This window comes from Sceloporus occidentalis, unplaced genomic scaffold (assembly GCF_023333645.1).
Source record: "Sceloporus occidentalis isolate IW3139 unplaced genomic scaffold, rSceOcc1.0.p SCAF_15, whole genome shotgun sequence".
In the NCBI taxonomy this organism is placed as follows: Eukaryota; Metazoa; Chordata; class Lepidosauria; order Squamata; family Phrynosomatidae; genus Sceloporus; species Sceloporus occidentalis.
Window position 1 is genome coordinate 8513429 of NW_028316995.1, and position 22270 is coordinate 8535698.

General features: G+C 39.2%; 1 protein-coding gene across 1 annotated transcript in view; it reads left to right on the forward strand.

Moving 5' to 3' along the window:
* The first annotated feature begins 201 nt into the window (after positions 1–201).
* Positions 202–22270, forward strand: part of LOC149303214 (protein SLX4IP-like) — a 31590-nt gene continuing 9521 nt past the window's right edge. The window contains exons 1-3 of the mRNA XM_089481382.1: positions 202–363; positions 3980–4103; positions 21171–21248. Coding sequence (XP_089337508.1) covers positions 202–363; positions 3980–4103; positions 21171–21248 — 364 coding nt within the window. The remainder of the gene's footprint in view (positions 364–3979; positions 4104–21170; positions 21249–22270) is intronic.

Consider the following 22270-nt stretch of genomic DNA (forward strand, 5'->3'; position numbering starts at 1 on the left):
GTTTGACAAAGCACATGTAGTTCCCATCCTCATGCGTTCGTCATTGTCTTAATTTACCCCTAATTTTATGAGCTAAATTGAAAAGTTCCAGCTAGCTGATGAATGGATGTAAAACAAATGGTCTGCTGCCTCCAGCTGTGGGTCAAGTCATCATGTAACACGATGTGTTCCTTTTGAGTTTTAAGCTCCAAATGATTCTGGATGGTGGCTTCCTTTTTGTCTGCTGTACATGTGCCTTACAACATCCTGACGGTTTCATCTTTTGTTTTGCAGTGTGGGAACTTTGCTGTTCTGGTGGATCTTCATGTTTTGCCTCAAGGCACCAGTAAAGACACCAGCTGGTTTTCTGACCAAGAGAAGGAGGTACAACAAAACCATTTCAACTTCAAAAGCATCTAGCTGCAGGGAAGAAATTGGACTGCCCAGATTTGTTCAGATCTTATTTTCATTGTTATGTTGAGACTACTGTGAATTATAACTAACCTTTAACGGCTCCTAGGGGACTATTAGACATGTGCTCAGTTTCCCTTTAGTTAAAGACTCTCTTTATTTCTGTCCTCATAAATACATTATTTTGCTTATTTATTTTCGTATCTCTGTAGTACTTTTTGCCTTTTTATGTCACAATACTAAGTTTCCATAAGGATGACACAATCATAAAAACATCTTTATTTGTTTTATTTTGTAACACTATTATCTAGACTGTCTTGTATTTATGAGTATTCTGTACATAGGAAATATTTTAATGTATATACCATATTGGCTCGATTATAGGCTGCACCCTTAAAGTTTGCTGCTATTTTAAAGAAAATTTATTTTTAAAGAAAAAATACACAATGGAATGGTAAAGCATCATTTTATCTAATGAACAGTAATACATTTATTTTAACATTTTTGGTATCTATTATGCAGTTAGTCAGCATAGGTTCTTTACACACAGAATTTTGGAAAACCAATAGCCATTTTAAGCCCCCCCCCTTAATTCATAATGTACTTATAGATGAGCCCCTCTGCCCCCCTTATATGCCACTCTGCTCCCCAGATATGCTTTATAACCCCTGATATTCCACTCTGCCCCCCAGATATGCTTTATATCCCCATAATATGCCACTCTTCCCCCAGATATGCTTTATGTCCCCCTGATATGTCACTCTGCTTCCCAGATATGCATTATGTCACACTGATATGCCACTCTGCCTCCCAGATATGCTTTATGTCCCACTGATATGCCACTCTGCCTCCCAGATATGCTTTATGTCCCACTGATATGCCACTCTGCTCCCTGATATGCCACTCTGTCTCCCCTAAATATGTTTTATGCCCCTAGATATGACACTCTGCCCCCCTGATATGCTTTATGCCCCTAGATATGACACTCTGTCCCCCCTGAAATGCTCTATGCCCCCTAGAAATCCCACTTGCCCCCCCCCGACTTAGGTTTTATTAATAGAGCACCAGTAGATTCACATTAAAATAGTTATATGCTTATTATGTGTGTGCTTCCCCTTTAGTAATTTTTGAGCCACCCCTCCTATCACACAGGTTCCGCCAAACAGGGCTATAGATTACAGGAGAGTCTGATTGGGTTTAAAACGAATGTAGTATCATAGACTGAGCTCCATGGTAAATATTACAAGCCCTCAACAAGAATTGGGGTACTTTAATGTAGCGCTGGACTATATAATATATGGCCATATAATGTGACGGAATGCTGAATTGATACTTGAGTTAGGTGTTTTATCTGCTGATTCCCTGCTTGTTACATTAACTTTAAGGTACAGCCCTTCATCTTATCCGGTCATCTGTTCTGCATCTACCAATTCCTTTAGTCGCGCACAACAGAGCCGCTATGTAGAAACCCGGGATTTCGGTACAGACAGGGCCAATAAAGCATTGAACAAAGTCAGTTCTCAGAGGGGATGGGTCGTCACTTAGACTAGGGACCACCGGTATACACAAAAACGGTGAATGAGCCAATGGTTGGGTTGGACAAGGGCAGATTGGTTAAATACAAGCAAGGGTCAGGAACCGGCATGCAGACAAGCCATGATCAGGACAGGAGACAGACAGGAGCTGGGGACAGGACACCTGTGGTCTGGACAGGAGACTGATAGGATGGTTGATAAACCAAGGTCAAAACCGGATCACAAGAACAATCAATCACTGTAGCCAAGAAGCACCAGGCACTATCTCAGGGAACTAACAGATGCCTTCTGAATGCCTTCTGAACCGCTCTGTACGAATGGAGCCACTCGCACAGAGCGAACCGCTCTGTGAGAATGGAGCCACTCGCACAGAGCGATTCGCACAGACATGAAGAATACTTACCTCCGGAACGTGTCACGTAACTAAAAGAAGGCGGAGACTGCAGAAGCGGGGAACGCTCGCGGAGGTAAGTAAACAACGAATCGATCACTCGATTAATCGATAACGGAAATCGTCGACAACTATTTCCGTTATCGATTGTAAGAAATCATTTTTATACTTTTATTTTGTTCTGCACATTTTAGGCCTGAATGCAACTTGAGTGCTAGGAACATATGGTATCAATTAAGTGACGTAGCTTAGAGGGTCTTCTGTGGAATGCCGGTGTATCCTATTACTGTTCCAATAGGATTCCTTTACGTATACCCTAACCAAATGTAAAGGGGTATAAATTGGCATGACTACAAGGACAAGGTCTCTTTCCACGCTCTCATCTTCATCTCACCAAGATACTTAGCCTACAGTACCTTTTATCAACATTTGTTCCAGCATTGGTATTGTATGAATTGATAATTTGTTATCGAATAAACCTTATTAATAAGACATAGAAGCTGTGGTCTTGATTGCTGTTTGATCACTGGAGAAGCTTAGATATTCAAGACAAAGAATATTCTAACATCGATTATTATCGATTTTATCGATTCGTTGTTTCAGCCCTAGAACAATTATAGGAAAGGAAGAAGAGATACCCAGTTAGATTGATCGGTAGAGACATACACGTGTAGATATTGCTGAAGAACCTGGTTGGTCCTTTCAGCTTGCCCATTAAATTCAGGGTGGTAGGCAGAGAAAATCCCTATCTCAGGCAACAAACAGATGGCTTATGGATGTTTATATAGTACTCAAAATCCCTGTCTCTGGAGTAGAATCGAGGTGCATCAAGGTGCTTGTGTGGCTTGGAAGGCTTTGCGAAATCTGGAAACGCCATTCCTACGTACAGCAGGAACTCTGTGACTCCCGGCATGGCAGCCATGTTGGATTCACAGAGAGTGTCCAGGCGGCAGTGTGCATACCCCCCCCCCTGCAAACCTGTCACTTCAAGTATTGATCTCTCGCTGAAATTGTACTGAGAAGGTGAACATTATATTTTACAAGATTTTAAATGAGGATAGAAGCTGTGCTGGGAATCTAAATCGCCGCATCTCATTTGTTTGCTGATTTATGGCATGAAACAAATAAATTGGAAGATTTTATGGTTATCATGGTTTAGTGTAGTAGTGTGTTTTTAGGTTGAATATGGGTGCAGTGGCCTGTTAGGTTGAATATGGGTGCAGGGTGCCGGACCTGAGGGGTGTTAGTCGCTGGTCATCTTCACTAGGGGCCTGCGCTTTGGTCATTGGCCTTACTAGATTCTCCATGAGCCTTTTGGTGGAATCAAAGATGTGCAAGTCTTTGTAGTATTGTTTCCTTAAGAACTAATGCAGAGCTCTGCACAAGAAGATGGGCAGCAGAACAATAGAACCATTTTAGCATGGTAGGTCTGAATGAGTAGCTGGGGCCCTGACCGGGTCAGGATTAGAGAGGCAACTGCCTCAAATGCAGCCTATATGCATAATTATTAATTTTTATGGTCATTAGTAATGTGTGCCAAAAAAATAAATAAATCATATAATTATTAAATGAGGTTAGTGATAAATTAATAATTAAAAATAACAGTGGATTTTGCATGCATAACACAGTGACATATAGATCTCATGATTTATGTGATTTCCAGGAAGTCTGCAAGTTACTAAAAGATACAGTTGATGCCAGAGTGAGACAACACATTGAAACCCGCAGACAGCAGGGTCAGGTGAAACACAAAGAGTACTCTCAGTCCAGTCCACTGTTTTTAAAAGGTAAGCAGAAACATTTCCTTAGTGTACTTAAAGGGGAGCTGTCACCATCACATATTTTAGCAGTATATTAAAAATATCTGAAGCTTCTATGTTATTGAGTCCCTTGCATAATAATTAAGATTGCTCCCATGGTATACATTTAAAGTGCCCTTTCTAATTCTAATATATGTATTGCATTTTATTAAACTGTAAATAACAATAAATAGGCATATTTGGTATCTAGATATATAAATGTGGTATTTGGGGGAAGGTGACACATCCATTTTCATGTAATTTCAATTTTCCCCGCCTTTCAGAAATAACATATCATACTATACAATGTACACAAATCAGTAAATGTGAATTTTCTGCATGGTTGACCAAATAAAGTGGTGTATTGGAATGTACTATGAAATTCTTATAAATTAACATTTTTGCTCTATAATGTTTTGTTTTACTTTCCTGTGTCCATTGTAGTAATAAATACGACATCATTTGGAATAGTGAGTCTTTTATTAAACATGTCATTTGTTATTAGAACCCTGCCTTGTTAATATTGAACTATAGTTTCAAAGGCCACATTATTACTTTAGTCTCTAGACTTTGGTCAGTACTACAAAGATATCAGAGGAAGACTACTTGCCACTGAAATAGACACCAACATTACTTTTGATATAATATTTAACCCAAGGGAGTTATCCCTTGTTGTGGGTAAACCATGCAAAAAAGGCTTTGGAACATTTGATACATTTGTTCTGTGTTGCCTGAGGCATAGGCATATTACATATTTAGATGACCTAACATTCTCTGTCATTCACGCAGACTAAGCAGACCTGTTGTGGTCTGAAATCCAGACGAATGTATGAAACATTGATTGTCATATTTTCTGGGATGCCATGAGAGAACTTTGGGTGCAAAAAAGTGCTAAAACACTGGAAGAATACCTAACATTCACCATTAAAGAAACACTTTTTAGCACTCCCTAAATCATACCTTAACATGTTAACTCTTGTATGACCTGGGAAATTCTTGGTGATTGTACTTAAAAGCAGTCTGTGAACAATTTTGTGTACGTTTTCATTTTGTCTAGTATGTCTACACCTTCTCTACATAAATAATAGCAAATGTTCAAATGGGCCAAAAACGATGTGAGCTAATTTGTTGGTTCGTTTTTTTACCCATTTGTTTTAAAGCAGTGAATTACGTTTACTGGCCATTTGGTCCAGACAAATATGGGGAGGGATTTTTAATTCGGGTATGAAATTTGTTGCCCAGTGCCCCCATTCACTCTCACACTCTCATTTTTGCTTGCTCTCACACGCTCTAAATGTTTTACTACCCTCTCTGCCAACTACTTCTGCCCACCACTTCTGTAGTTTCTAGTTCTTCATCTCCTCTCTTCTACCATCTGTAGTTCATCTTCTCTCCCTTATCTTTCATTTTCTATTTTCGTCTGCATCTCCGTGGACATGACCTTGCGTGAACCAAAATTGCGGCGTTTACGGCGACGTCCTCCACAGAGATCCGGAGGAAGATAGAAGAGAGAAGATGAAAGAACGTACATAGTTTGATCCATTTACCATTTCTTTCAAACTTTTTGCTCGATGTGGACCACCGGATGGGAGCGCAGAACATGTGAGGTACAAAAATAAATAGAAACACGCAATCGTGTAATATGGCAAAAAATATAAAGCAGTGTGAAAAGTCCTGTTCTAGTCCTAATGTAACAGAAATGGCCAACAAGACAATTGAAGGGAGGTCATGTTTCACGCACACAGCCCAGATAGCTGAGCAGCATCGCACTTCAAGCTTTTGCAGGTTTCTTGTATCAATGTTACACACCTTAATGCTGCTATTTACACATCCCCTTATGGGTACAAACACCATTCATTTGGAGAAGCAATCCTGCTGTTCTTTTTTATGATTCATTTTTGTTCATTTTTAGTATTATTCTTTGGTCTTGTTAATGTACTATAGAAATGTAATTTCTTTTTTCATTTTTAAGACGTACCATTCTTATTGTTGGAATTTGCACCTGCCTCTTTGTCCATAAGTACTGTATTTCAGTATGCAGTATTTGTTTAATGGACTAGACATCCTTGGAGAGAGGAAGCGACCGAAGGACTAGTCCCCAGTTTATTAACCCAAGGACCAAAGTTGTTGGTTAGGTGGAACCATGGGACTAGGAGTCCCTGCCTTTGCATGTAGCAGGACTAAGGAACTTGGCATTCATTGGCTTTGTATAAATTATTACCCCTTCGTGTTCAGTTTATTTTTTCCCTCCAGGGAATGATGCAACACTCTGGTTCTTTATTACATGTAATTTAGACACAAATTCCACATTTCCAAAAACCACAATTGCCACTCACTCAACACATCTCAGTGTCCTTTGTTAGAAAAATGACATACTGCTTGAGTCAGTAAAGTAGCGCTCTGTGAGAACAATCAATAGACACTTGAATGCTCAACCTATTAGGAAACCGTTGCACTACCCAGGGCAGAATGGAAACATGATACCGTGAAAACATCACAGTATAGGAACATTTAAATACATACTTAAGAGAGGTTTTTAATCACTTTTTGTATCTTTTTATATTAGGAATTTGCCTTGGAAGGCAAATCTGATAACATTGTCATCCAATATATTATTTTCCGTGATCATCCTTCATGATGTATTAAGCCCTCAATAAAAAAAATTTCATATGCTTTTGAAGGCATTTATTAGCTGGTGTGAACTGGACGGGCTGCGAGTGCAGTGAAGGATGAGACAGAAAGGGAAGGAAATTGCTGGATCAAGGACAGTTTAGCTCAGCTTTCACCAAGAGTTTCTTTATTTACTTTGGCTTGTTTGTGCCACGGGCACAGCTTTAATTATAGCAGTAAGGGTTTCCCCTTAAACAGGGGACCCTGTAGGATCATACAGTAGCTGTTAATGGGAATCTGGCTACAATGTTTCTAATGTGGTATGTCTCAATTATCTTTTGATACAGCTAATTACCTTCTTATAATTCTAAGTTGTTTTTAAATGAATATTCACTATGATGTTGAGTTTGGAAGTCCAGTCTGGATCATTTTCCAAATCAAATTTCTGTCTGATTTTACTTAGCCTTGATGCCTGTAGTAGAGGAATGGCCGCACACAGGTTACATTAGTCAAAGTGGGTAGTGTCTTCCTGGGCAGGTCTGATTTAAAGCAATATGCCGTGCATTCCCTCTTCCGAGGGCACTGTTTCAGTCCTGGGTTCCCTAAGTGGGCTTGTTGTGTGGTCTGGTGCGCTGGTGACCAGTGTGTGCTGCATGGAAATCTGTGTTCATTTTGTTTTGTAATGTTACTAAGTCAATTGGCTGGACTTGCTCTCTACCTTAATTGTTGCCAGCCATCTAGTCTACTGTTTAGAAGAGGGCTAAGTACCCACAGATACAATATTTAATATAAACAAGGTCTCCCAATTCATGCTAAATATTGGGTGGATTTTTGGCATCTTGTTTACATAAGATGTTTATCTATTGTCAATATGCATAAAGTTTAATATTTTTGAGATATGCATAAGGCATGTAGAACCCTTATTCATTTTAGTGGGTCAGCAGTTTATCAGTAGTAGGAAAAAAGAGGTGCCCCTAGGGTGGAATTTTTACCTTCCAAGTTCTAAAATGTACTGACTGCTTTTAGAGTAACAATACTTTTTCTTTATATGAAGAGTGATGAAAGCATCTGGTTTGAAAGCATTTTGAAATAAGATATATAATTTGTTGTTATGATAGTCAAACAGGTGTTCAATACAATTCCTACAATTCTTCATTCTGTACCACCTTGTTTGTCCTTTGTAGTTGTTATTGATTAATATTATATGTCTCATATAATATATAGACTTGATGACAGACTTGACTGCTGTCAAATTTACATTGTATACTATGAATTGATCCTATGGATTAGAAAGTTGTGAGCAAGACTCTCTTTACCTTATGTATTGGCTTGTCAATTTATCATACCCCATACATTCTGTCAGACCCTGTGTAAACTGTCAACACTATATAAGTGATAATAATTATAATACAAGCATCATTTCTATATGTAGAGTTGGGTCTTCTCTTCCCATTCCTGTGGTGGGCCTCTACTCTCTAATTATGCAATTTCTTAGGAAAATATCAGATATGGTACGAAAACAGCTTTAAAATGTACTCTGGCTTTGGGGACCCTGTTTGGTAGTTGACCCAACAATGACCATCGTATAAAGGAACCCTTGCAGAGGCTTCTACAATCACATACTCCCTTCCTATCATTCACTCCATCCAAACCATGTAACTTCTGACTGTCTACTAGCCCAATGTCCTTTATCGGTTCTTTTTTTTACGCTTTACTCCTATTGCTGGGCATACAGTAAGGAGATGTCATGCAAAAAAAGCTATATAAATTATTTTACATCTGTTTAGAAGATAATGGGAATAGTTTCCCTTTAAAATATGCTTTCTCTTGTTTTGCATATATGTCATATGATTAGCAGTGGTTTCCAATCAATGAACATTTTAGGAAATTTTGCATGTTTTGAGTTCATCCAAATCTGAATAAAATGATTAATTCCTCAAGCTTCAGAATATTAAAGAAGGCAATTAAACTAAGTAGGACTTTAAGTTAAACCTTTATGGTTTGTATGGAAATCCTGTAGTGAGATGCAAAAAAAGGTTATTAAACAAAGGCCTTTCTCTTCGTGCATGCTGTGACACGTATGAATCTGGGTTAAGCATTTCTCACCAAAAATTGGAAGTAGATACTGAATCTGGATGAAAACGTTCTACGTTGAAAAGCTTGAAGCAGAAGTTTTTCATAGTACTCAGGGCATTAAACTCAAATAAGTGAAAGTATTTGATATAATATGATGCACAATATTGTGACAGACTGGCTTTTCCCCTCCCCATTTTCACAGACATTAACAGGAGCCATTATGTCAATCAAAATGAATGAATGAGCAAAAAAAACCACATTCTTCAGTATTATTTTAAACCATTTTTTCATAGTATTTCTATTCAGTACTTATAAAGAAAAAAAACACCTCACAATAGTTTCAGTGTTTTGTAGCAAATCTCATGCATGAAATTATAAGAAACCTGACAATTCTTAAAAATAAGAATTTACATAATTGCAACCAGAAGCTTGACCTGGAAGTGAAATGTTGTGAACTTTTAGTCGCATGGTTTCCTACATGCACTGTGTAGGGTGTGAGAAAGTCATAGAATGGTTCTCTCAGATCATACCTCCTTAATAGCTATAAAACTTTAATCAATATAATATCACACAGTACGCATTAATGATAATTAAGTGCATAGGGTAATCTAGTCATCTATATAGATATATCCAGTATTTCAAAAGTTCACAAAATCCTTTCCTATATCTTCTCTTGTGATGCTTATTAAAATGTTATTATTAGGTATAACTCTTTGCTGTAAAGTGCTGCAGAGTCCATTGGTCACATTAAAAACAGAGACCAAATGCCTAAAGTAGCATGCCATCTGTACCTGTAATATTTACATGGCACACATAGCCCCCTATAATAAACGCAAGTCCAAGATATGCTGTCCCAGAGGTCCCCTGTCTTCTCTATAGGGGACAGCAACTGGTTTGGGAAGATGGCACTAGATGTGTTTAGGGATGCTCTGAAGCTGAGTGACGCTCTTCAGTTAGGGTGGGCAGGTGGCCATACCTCATGCTCTGCCCCTCACTGTCTCTTGCCACACAACCCTAACATCGGGGTGCTGATTTGGACACCTAACATGTTGAGGGGGAAATGGGTTAGTTAGTGTAATGAACCCTAAATGTATGATATTATAAATGTGCATTAAGACTGGTATACAGATTTCCAACACATGGTGGACCTTTTAATCTCGAGTACAATAATGATGGAAATGGAGGATTTGGAAGCTAGGTAGTCCCAGTTTAAAGTACATCCAACTACTGTAAACAGCCCATATCATAGCTGGAACGGGTGTGGTTTGGAGGCCCCGCCTCTTACTGACATCACATCGGCTTCTGGAGGCACAAGGGGGAGCATGGCCCTCAGCTTGCCGTGCCTGGTGCAGCTGCCCCTCTTGCCCTGTGGAAGTTATGACACTAGCACAGGTAACCTGGTAGGTTTGTGCTCCAGTTTGTTTTACATGCCTGATGTGTAATGGGAACCTGCCCTGTTCTCTATATTCTCAATTCCTGATATATCAGACCACACACACTATTGTGTAGGCCCCCTTTTGCCTCCAAAACAGCCCTGACCCTTCAAAGCATGGACTCCGCTAGACATCTGAAGGTGTGCTATGGTGTCTGGCACCAAGACGTTAGCAGCAGTTCCTGTAAATTGTGAGGTGGAGCATCCCTGGATGCATCCTGGTGCCATGTGTTCTCCAGGTGATTGATGCACATGCACCTGGCCATCCACATGATGTAAAAGCAAATATGATTCATCAAACCAGGCCACCTTCTTCCATTGCTCCGTGGTGCAGTTTTCATGCTCACGTGCCCATTGTAGGCGCTTTCAGCAGTGGACAGGTTAGTATGGGCACCCTGACTGCGGCTACACAGCCCCATACGCAACAAACTGTGTGTTCTGACATCAGAACCAGCATTAACTTTTTCAGCAATTTGAGCTATCTGTTGCTCATCTGTTGGATTAGACCACATGGACCAGCCTTTGGCCCCCACGTGCATCAATGAGTGCTGCCCATGACTCTGTTTTCTTCCTTTGGACCACTTCTGATAGGTACTGACCGCTGCAGACCGGGAACACCCCACAGAAGATGCTCTGACCCAGTTGTCTAGCCGTTACAATTTGGTCCTTGGCAGTCATTTAGATGCTTATGTTTACCCATATTTTCTGCTTCTATCGCATCAAATTTGAGGACGAAATGTTCACTTCCTACCAAATATATCCCACCCACTGACAGGTCCCATGATAACAAGATTTTCAGTGTTATTCACTTCCCTGTCAGTGCTCATAATGTTATGGCTGATTGGTGTATATTTGTTATGTACATACATAAAAAATATATAAAACTGCCCTGTTTAAATTGTACAGCGCTGCATAATTTGTTGGCACTTGCTAAATAAAAGATTACAATAATAATAAGTGCTGCATCTTGGCTGTGAACAAGACTAGCATTGCCTAGTACTATTTAAAAGTACACATTCCATGAGTTATTTTCCTCTGGACTGTTTATTTCCACATATAGAGTGGAATTATTTATGTTTTATACCCAGTAAACCGCATAGTTTTGAACAGGGAGACTGTATTCTTATTGTATTTAAATGACATTTACATTGGCACAGCGTGTCTAATGGGAACTATGCATTTTATATATATATTTTTGTATTGGAATGCAGCTTATATGATAGCTTACAACCTTTACAAATGGCCCAAGAAGGACACTTGTTTTAGGGGGTGTGGTCAGGGGTGGGGTACCACCAAAACTCTTAATGTGACTTTCTGTCCTATTTATAGGCTAGGTCACTGATGCCTATGTGCAAAATATTTTTTGGCACCCCCAAACAAATATTGCCCAACACCCAGATTGCACACATGGGAACTGCCACTTTTCTTTCTCCTCCTCATTATCTCTCCCATATAAGTTTTTTTTTTATTTCAATATTCTTACTACTTCTCCCTCCTTTCTCACATCTATCCTCCCCCTTTCTTATTCACTTAACTTGCTGAAGCCCTGCAGTGGGGCACAGAGGCTTCACTTTGGAGTTATTTAATACTAACGCATATACTTTCGCGATGACTTTTTACTTATTGTAAATTTACTAAAAGGAAATGCATTATGGTTCTGATATTTAAAAAATCTTATTGTTGTCCAAATTTTGATGATTTTTTTAAATATATTCATAGGTAGAATCCACCCAGCTTCATACAATAGATATCTATTGTCACCCATGTCACCCATCAGGAACACGTTGCCACATTCAGCTTGTGCTAAAACAAGCTTGAAGTGATAGGGTTACTTTTCTTTGGCTTTCTGCCCTTGATAACTTTTCTTTTCTGACACAGATTGAATGCTCATTTCAATGCTATTTAAAGATTACTTCCCATGCATTCCATGTGATATGATTTTATGTTTCTGTGAAACCATTATATCTTGCCAAAAAAGTCAGTTACATGTCAGTTTTGTTTTGTTTACAAAAAATCCTCTTATCCAAAGTCACTTAGAAAATATCCATGCACTGAAAAACGATACAGTATTTATGCAAATAAATGAAGGGTGAGGTGCATTAATCTAGAATGAGGATTCAGAGTTCATAATAGCAGATTTGTAAATGTGGATCAAAATTTTCCCCATGCACAGTAAAATAGTATGCCAAGTTCCATATGGATTTCTAGTAAAGCAGGGTCATGTGTATGCTTGGAATTGATGCTGGAACAAGATCCTGGAATCTAATGCATTGCATCTTGAGATATTCCTGCATGGGAGGAATAGGCAAAAAGCATAAGGGATAGGTAATGAGACAAGAGTTTGTCCAGAAAACAAGCAGGTAGTTGGTAGAGTTATGGAGCCATGTCTGGAGGCACGCATATGGTACAGTCAAACACAAATATGGAAATGTTCTGATTAAGCAGAGTGAAATTTTTTTTTTAAAGTCTTTAATGTAGAATTACCACATTTGAGATCCATATTCATCTCAAAGGTGTTCAATATCGTTAAGGTCAGAGCTCTGTGCAGGCCACTTGAGTTCCTCCACACCAGACCTTGTTTTATGCACAGGTACACAGTCATACTTGAACTGGAAAGGGCCTTCCCGAAACTGGTACCACCAAATTGGAAGCATATGATCATCTAAAATGTCTTTGTATGCTGTAGCATTAATATTACCCTTCACTGGAACTAAAGGTCCTAGTCTAAACCATGCAGAACAACCCCAGTCCATTATCATCCCTCCACCAAACTTTACAATAGGCACTATGCATTCCAGTATGTAGCATTCTCCTGGCATCCCCCAAACCCATCAGACTTTTGGATAATTAAGCGTGATTCATCGCTCCAGAGAACACGTTTCTACCTCTCCAGCCAACCCTTGGCATTGCAGATAGTGACCTTTAGCTTGTGTGCAGCTTCTTGGCCATGGAAACACATTTCATTAAGCTCTTGGCGCACAGTGCTTGTGCTGATGTTGCTTCCAGAGGCAGTTTGTAGTGAGGGATGCTATTGTCTATCTAGCAATGGAGGGTAGGTGCTCAGCTGCAGCAAACTTTACTAACTTGAAAAATCTCTAAGCAGCCATACCTTCCTCTACCTTGTGACTTCCTGCATCGATTTAAATGGTTGGTGCTTGGCTCTTTGCAGAGTGTCCTCCGTGCAACTTCTCTGAATTTGTTTTCCACGTCCCATTACCTTTCTATACCTTCTCCTGTTTGGATTGCTCTACCATATTTGACCTTGGCCTGTCTAGTCTGCAGTGATACTGCCTAACCGTACATGGACTACTGACTCTGACTACCCTAATGTGTATGACTTCGGCCTGCTACTGCCTGACCTGTTTGCTCTGCTGATCTTGCTTCCTGAACCTGCCTGCCCTGACTCACTTTATTTTCATATCCTGCTTACAACATTTAGGGTATAGTTTCAAAGCCTGGCGTTGGTTTTTCCTGCGCAAGGTTTCAGCTTCCCTGCGGGCTGGATCAGGTGGGCCATTCATACCTAACAGCTACAAAGGACAGGGGATTTGTATAAGCCTCAACAGTCCCAAACGCTTCCACACAGGTTTCTGATCTGCTGGGCCGCATCGAGACTATTCAACATCTGTAGGATAAACAAGCAAATTAAAACAATAACAAAATTAAAAACTAGACAAAATAGAATGTGTTGCCCGTCCCATTCCCCAAATCACCTGTAGTTAACCTGCCAGTAGCAAGTTTAATGTCACTGAGCTCTTAAGTTGTACTGCCAATGTTTGTCTATGGAGATGGCTATGTCACTGATTGTATACACCTGTTAACAATGGATGCAGCTGAAACATGTAAACTCAATAATCAGGGTGGTGTCCTCATATAATTTTTATAAATATACATGGCCCTTAACTTTCACAGCTTTCTTTTGCTCAAATTTACCAAGGGTGCCAATATTAGTTATCTTCAAATCTTTCAAAAAATATACAAAAATACTCTGCTCTCATGGATAGCAAACACAACACGACTTCAAACCCTTCCAAAGTAAGTACACTTTATGATTCAATAGCTTATGGAACCACCTTTAGCAGTAATAATTTTCTGTATGACTTTATAAGTCTCTCACAAAGATCGGGTTGAGGTCTGGACTTTGACTGGGCCTTGCAACACCTTGATTCTTTTTCAACCATTCTGTTATAGATTTGCTGGTTTGCTTGGGATCATTGTCCTGTTCCATGACCTAATTTCGGCCAAGCTTTTGATTCTAGAATACTTTGGTATACAGAGGAGTTCTTGGTCGACTCAATGACTGCAAGGTTCCCAGGTCTTGTGGCTGCAAAACAAGCTGAAATCATCATGACAGTTGGTATGAGGTGTTTGTATTTTGTTTTCGCCAAACATGGCGCTGTGCATTATGGCCAAATATCTCCACTTTGATCTCGTCTGTCCAAAAGACATTAGTCCAGAAGTCTTGTGGTTTGTTCAGATGCAACTTTGCAAACCTAAGCCCTGGTGCCATGTTCTTTTTAGAGAGAAGAGGCTTTCTCCTGACAACCCTTCCAAACAAACCATACTTGTTAAGTCTTTTTCTAATTGTACTGCCTTGAACTTTAACATTTAACAAGCTGAGGCCTGTAGTGTCTGAGATGTAACTCTTGGGTTTTATGCAATTTATCTGAGCATTGCATGGTCTGACCTTGGGGTTAATTTGCTGGGACGTCCACTTCTGGGAAGATTGGCAACAATCTTGAATGTTTTCCAGTTTTGAATAATCTTTCTCACTATAGAATAATGGACTTTAAATTATTTGGAAAATGGCCTTATAACCCTTCCCTGATTGATGGGCTGCAACAATTGCTTGTCTAAGATGATTGCTGATGTCTTTTCTCCTTGGCATTGTGTTAACACACACCCGAACACTCCAGGCCAGCAAACCGCTAAAACTTTGGCTTTGATAGAGGTGGTCAAACTTGCTGATGATCAATTAATAAAGGGCATTTGATCAGCAGCACCTGTCTGCTACTTAGCATCTTAATTCCTATGGAAGCAGTACTTAGCCGTACATAGTTTTTAACACATGGCTTCTTTATTTTGGTTGAATAAATCATGAGTGATTTACCTAATTTTTAGACCTGTTAAGGAACAGTGATTGTTAAAGAGGGTGTACTTTCTTTTTCACATGACTATATTTAATTTTGTTTTTTAAAAAGTTATAAACCTGTGATGTGTTTGCAATTGTTTGATATCCATGAGAGCAGGGTATTTTTGTGTATTTTCTGAAGAAAAGATCAAAAGGTTAAACAGATGTTTTTTTCTTTCCTAATATTTACCAAGGGTGCCAATATTAGTGGAGGGCCCTATATATCTATTCCAGTGGCTCCACACTAGGTCTACCCGTCACCACAGTCCCTTATCTATTATGCAAGTCTTTTCTCCTTTACCTGTCCATTTATGTTGGTTGCACATATATACGCATTAAAAATACACAGAAAACACAATGTGATGCTTAAGGATGTAACTATTATTATGAAGCTCCTTACCTGCCTGGCTGTCTTTTTTCTGCTGGTGTCAAGAACATGTCCTGTTTGTACAGTATATCTTATTAGGCCAATGCTCTTGTCCTGAAGAAGACTCGTCTGGATGCTACAACAGAGTTAAGCAGGTGCCAGATTTTTCCGAGTCACAAACACCTGCCAGGCAACTTCAGATAAGTGAAGCTCAGAGGCATTTTCCCAGGCTTCCAAATGAATGGTCACTAATAGCCGTGGGAGAAGGCTTTCCACTGTTATACATTGTACCACAGACTCCTTTTGGCAGCCATGTGGAATATCGAGTCAACTTGGCTGTGACTCCACTGGAAAACAAGTGTTGCTGGATAGTTTTACAGTCAAAAAACTCAGTGTCTGATATTTCCTCTTACTGTCCTGGGAGTATGAATTATAAGCAGGGCAAATTAACCACTCCCTTTAAACTATTACTCATCCAAAACATTCAGACTTTTAAATACAAGCTTACTTTCAATAAAACCCCAAATCTTCGTTCATCACATTTCAACATCTGCAGTACTAACACAGTAACATTTAGGAGCCTTAGACATAATGTTCGATTGTACAGCACATTGCAGGTAATGGAAGCTGCTATTGCGCTAAATCTTGTAAACTGTTTTTATCTTAACAAAGAACACAAAATGCTGTGAGTACATTCTAGAAAGGCAAATGTCTATACAGTAAATTTACAGCTACGTGGCATGTATGAAATGCATATTACCTTATCACTCCTTCAGTGTAATATTAGATGGGCAACATTTAAAGCAGGTCTGTCAGCTAGAAAGCATTTTTTCATTAATCTTTATAACGTGAGATGCAAAGAAAATATTCTAAAAAATGTTAAACATAATAATTCTAGGGTTTTTTTTAAAGGTGGATACCTTGAACGGATCATTTGACAAACTCTGGTTTTAGAACCCTAGATACGTGTCCTGTTTCTTGTACATATTTGTCTATGGCCATTCTCTTACACCATGGCTGAGCCACACCTCTGGAACATCCTATACATTGCCGCCTGTCTTCCATAGGCTATGTCCCTACTCTCCAACATTACAGTTTGGATAATGAAAATTATTGGTATGTCCTTAGTTATTAATTTAGAAATGTTTTATGTATTACTTCACATTCCAATGACACCCTAGTTTCAACGCTGGACCTGACAAAATGGAAGCACAATGGAAAAATGACCTAGGGAAATGCCATTTTTATCCATTTTTTTTGTAGGAAATGAACAGCCAGCACCAATTATTCTGATCATAATATACTTGCACACAAACAATCTCAGTGTTTCTCCACTAAAAGGAATCACAACTTGCAACAGTGTCTCTGTGTGACTCATGAAATAAAGGATATCTCGCTATCCAGGGCATCTGAAAATGATCATTTTTTTACAGCCACTTGTTGAGTTCAATTAGCAAGCTGGCCCACCCAAATAGTTGTAGTTTTGGCAGACATAGCATTTTCATAATCAGAGCTATGATGTTAGTATTCTCTTAGCTAACCGTCCACGGAGTGTTAGGCTGTTTTGGTTGGAATTAAATGCTTGATTTTTCTGTTTGAAAGGTATCCAAAACTAGGATTAAACCAACAAACTGTTTTACTTGTAGAACTATTGTGGAAATTAATTTTGGTTATAGGACGTAGTTCTGCTCTTCTCTTGATGGTTTTTCCAAAGCAGAATATTATAAGGTGATCTTTCCTTCCAGAAAAAAAAATAAAAGCGGTCATTGTATCACTGAATTAGCTACCATTTAGGCCCTTTTTGGGGGGATTGGAGTGGATGTAGTGAGCCGTGCTTAGGTGGGCTTTCTGTTTTACCCTGGCATATCTCAAGCCCTCAGAACGTTTCCCAGCATTATTATGGCAAGCCAAAGCAGCACCTCTCAGCATGATGAATAAACCCTCCGTGTAAGCACTGGCTTTAATGCAATCATGTGAACGATACTGAACTTAAAAGCCTGCTGGGGGGCTGTCGCTCTCACAAATTTAAGCATAACTAAATCCATTAATCTGAACTACCAACAGATTTTTCTTAAGGCTGCCTGAACCAATCGCCAATATAATATTAGGCAGAGACACCATAATAGGAAGAAATTGAAAATTAATATGGCTGAAAGTTAATATGGCTATACATAGTATACATGGGGAACTATATTAAAATTATAAAGACCGTCACATAGTTTTGCTTAGTGTAGTGAACTGTGAACGTTACTGGGCAATGTAACAATGCTTTTTCTTAATCTGTTTCCCAATTGTTTCCACTATTTAGATCTTTCATCAAATCTGTAGGAAAACATAATTACTAGAATAACTAAGTGGTGCTGATATGTGCAACTTCTCCTGTAATGACTCCAGACTGCTTTCCCTGTAAATTACATACCCACTTGTGGGGTTGCAACTCAGGAGTCCCATGCTAGTAACTGGCTCAGTGATAGGAAACAGAGGGTGGTTATTAATGGTACATACTCTGAGTGGGTGACTGTTGCTAGTGGGGTACCACAGGGGTCAGTTTTGGGTCCTATTCTTTTTAATATATTTATTAATGACCTTGTAGAGGGATTGCATAGTAAAGTATCAATCTTTGCAGACGATACTAAGCTCTGTAACGTGGTTAACACAATAGAGGACAGCGCACGATTACAAATGGATCTGCATAGGTTGGAGGCTTGGGCTGGGATGTGGCAGATGAGGTTCAACACAGATAAATGTAAGGTTATGCACATGGGGAAGAAAAATCCAGGCTGGGAATATGTATTAAATGGGAAAACACTGGGGACGACTGACATGGAAAAGGACTTAGGAGTTTTAGTTAACAGTAAATTTACCTGTAGCGACCAGTGTCAGGCAGCTGCTGCTAAGGCAAATAAAATCATGGGGTGCATCAAAAGGGGCATAGATGCCCACGACAAGGAAATAATTCTACCCCTGTACAAGTCACTAGTCAGACCACACATGGAATACTGTGTACAGTACTGGGCACCAGTGTACAAGAAAGATATAGTGGAGCTGGAGAGGGTTCAAAGACGGGCAACCAGAGTAATAAGGGGAATGGGAGGACTACAGTACCCAGAAAGATTATCAGAATTGGGGTTATTTAGTTTGGAAAAAAGACGGCTTAGGGGGGACTTAATAACTATGTATAAATATATAAGGGGACAGTACAGAGATCACTCCCAGGACCTATTTATACCCAGGACTGTATCTATAACAAGGGGACATCCTCTACGGCTGGAGGAAAGAAGGTTTCTACACCAGCACAGACGGGGGTTCTTTACAGTAAGAGCGGTGAGATTATGGAACTCTCTGCCAGAGGAAGTGGTGATGGTAAACTCAATAAAAGAGTTCAAAAGGAGCCTGGACGTGTTTCTTGAAAGCAATAATATTACAAGTTATGGATATTAGATTAATAGGGACAGAACGTTGATCCAGGGATTTATTCTGATTGCCATATTTGGAGTCGGGAAGGAATTTTCCCCCTGGTATGGGGCAATTGGCATCTGCTTCATAAGGGTTTTTTGCCTTCCTCTGGATCAACACAGTAGGGACACAATATGTATATAGGTTGAACTTGATGGACTTTGGTCTTTTTTCAACCTTATGAACTATGTTACTATGTTACTATGCTTAATGTACCTTGTAAAAATATTTTTCCTTCAAGTAACCTTGAAATCAATATTATCCTTTACTAGGCTATGTGGTGGACAATTGATGTTCCATGGATCTTCACAAATTTTGCCATGGACACTGGTGTCCTTGTACAGACACTTTGTCTATCCCTGTGTTTTGCCGTCCTGGAGAAACATTTTCAGTGTGTACAAGTTAACCAGAATATGGAGAAGATATCTGGCCTTTTCAGTTAAATCATTTTGTCAGTGAACAAACCTCAATCTCAATATTACAAACACCTTCCATTCCATGACAACGTTTTGCCAGGTTATTCATGCTGAGCAGGAACATGGGACTAACCCCACACCACAGTACGGTGATGAGATTTTGACTCCGCATCTGGATGACCTTGTGTCATGACATATTTTGCCTGAAAGACCATGTCTGTCTAGTCTCAGCCATACAATAGTATAATGCCTTTGTTCTTTAGTTTTGTTCCTTGAATAGGCAGACAATGAATCACTTTATTATGCAAACTAGTTTGAGAAAATGTCTATGCAAATCAAGAGCTTTGATGAATTGCTGACTGTGCAACTTTTTCAGAAATATCTTTGTACTAGTTACACCGTACATTTAGAAAATATTTACATTTTGTTTCACTTTAGGGTTTTCACTGCTTGCATAAAGTAGAAAAAAAAAATACTTTGAGTACAAAAATAACAGAGAAGTGTCATGTTCACGTTGTTAAACACTTTGAGTTTGTTAATGTTATTGCTGTACATCCTTTTTTTATTTTGCAGGGTAATATGGGGGTTGGGTGGAATTTCTTTTCTTTTCATCTTTACATATTCATTGGTATGTATCTTCTTAAAGGGGAATTCATAGCATTTGTCTTAGATCAGTGAAGCTAAGTAAGTTTGCTTCACTCTCCTTTCAATTCTAGCTTCACTGAGGAAGACCTCAAGCAGCAAGCCTTTGGCATGGCATGTATCGTGAATGTACCCAGTCAGCATGTCCATGTTTCAGTGCGCATTCACAAGCCCAGAAGAAAGGCATTCTCTTGGCTTGTTTCTGCCTGGGTCTGATGGGAACCCAGCAACTCTCTGTCTATGTCTTAAATAAAACCCAAGCCATGTGTGTCCCTTTAAAATGTATTCAATATTTTAAATACACGTGTTAATGTTCTTTAGCGTTAATTGTTCTTGAAACAGAACTTTCATTGATTTAACCAGGGTCACACAAGAGACAAACAATTTGGCCCGGCCCTCTAAGGCCAGCAGTTACTAAATGACACACATCTTCCATCTGGATGTTTGTGGCCACATGCTAAGCACTGACAAGGGGCTGCACTTATCTAGCTAATGGCTGTGCACCGAAGGTCCCGATCTGTCTCGGCAGCAGTAGTAAAGGTAATTGTACAGAGCCCAAAACCACCGGCCTACCAGGCATTTTCCTGATTTGCCAGATGGCCGGTCTGGGCCTGGATTTCACTATGCATTATACCGGGCCAGGCAAGAGCTTTCTACAGAAGAAGCAGACTGGGGTTAATAGAAAAGTGAAAAAAATAAAACGGCAGATCTCTCTTTAGTAAATAGACCTCTATTTACCTGAGCGCTCTAATGCTAATAAAGCACTCTTATCAAGAACAAATAATGTGCTTACTCATGTAATTGCTAAATTAGTTCATGACTGTTTTGCACACATAATGTAAGAATATTATGGTAATATAGAAATTCTAGGGTTCAGTGGCCCTTTGATTATTATTATATCTGAAGTATGTTTCTTTTTTTGCAGGAGACAGATTTCGAATTGCAGCCTATTTCATCAAGAGATGGGTTAACCTTCGTTGTGTTGTCAAGCAGCGTTATCGTGGTATGTTGTGGCCAAGCCTTTTGGTTATTCCCTATCCATAGAGCCAGCAAATTCCCTTTTATTTTTATGTTAAAGACTGCGCAGTAGAAAGCATTTGCATATTTCACAGCTTACACAGTTATTTAGTTTTTCATTATCTCTCCAAAAGTAAAACACAAGTAGCCGTCTATTCACACGTTTGTTAAAACCATTTTCCACCCCACTGCTGTGTGCATTGGGGGTGAGAACTTTTCTTGACAGGCTCTGCATGTGACAGTACGTGGTGAAAAATGTTTTTGCATACAATATATTTCCATCATGGGGGCAGAAGTCTGATTCTTGAATATTGCAAATCAAGTTACACCTGAGCTAGTTTTCCCACCTTACGGACAGCACTCCTGCCATTTCTTCGTAGTCGCTGAGTCTGTGTAATAAGAGTCACATTGTTGTCATTATTACTCCGGCGTAACTCGAGACCTACGTTTTGGTAGCATTATCAAAGAGAACGTTTTTTTCTCAGGCTGAGTCTGTGGAATTCCTAACCATGTGATGTCACTGTAAGAATGCAATATAATCCTACAAAGTAGCAGAAATAATATGCCAGTGAATGGAGAATGTGACCTATGGTACTACATTAACATATAATCTATAAAAGTGGCGTTTTTGTCATTTTACATATGGAGACCCGTTTGGAAAAGTGTTAGACCCTGGGGACAAACTGCCTTACCCAATTTAAATCTCAAAAAAGGTAAATAGGCGTATCATGAGATCATATACTCAACACAACGCTAAAAATGAAGTTTACAAAAATATTAGTTACCTAAATTAAAAGATTCATATAAACTTTTTTAAATGGTCTTTTACTACCCCCAGTGCCCAGGACATTTACAGATCATTCAAATGTTTTTTTGAAAAAATGGATTTCCTGCGCTATGCTCATCATCAAAATCATCATATTCACCATAATTATCCTTTTGACGCCAGTATTAAAAGGAGGCTAGACAGTATTTATAACGAGCAATTCCGGTATACTGGGTTCTTTT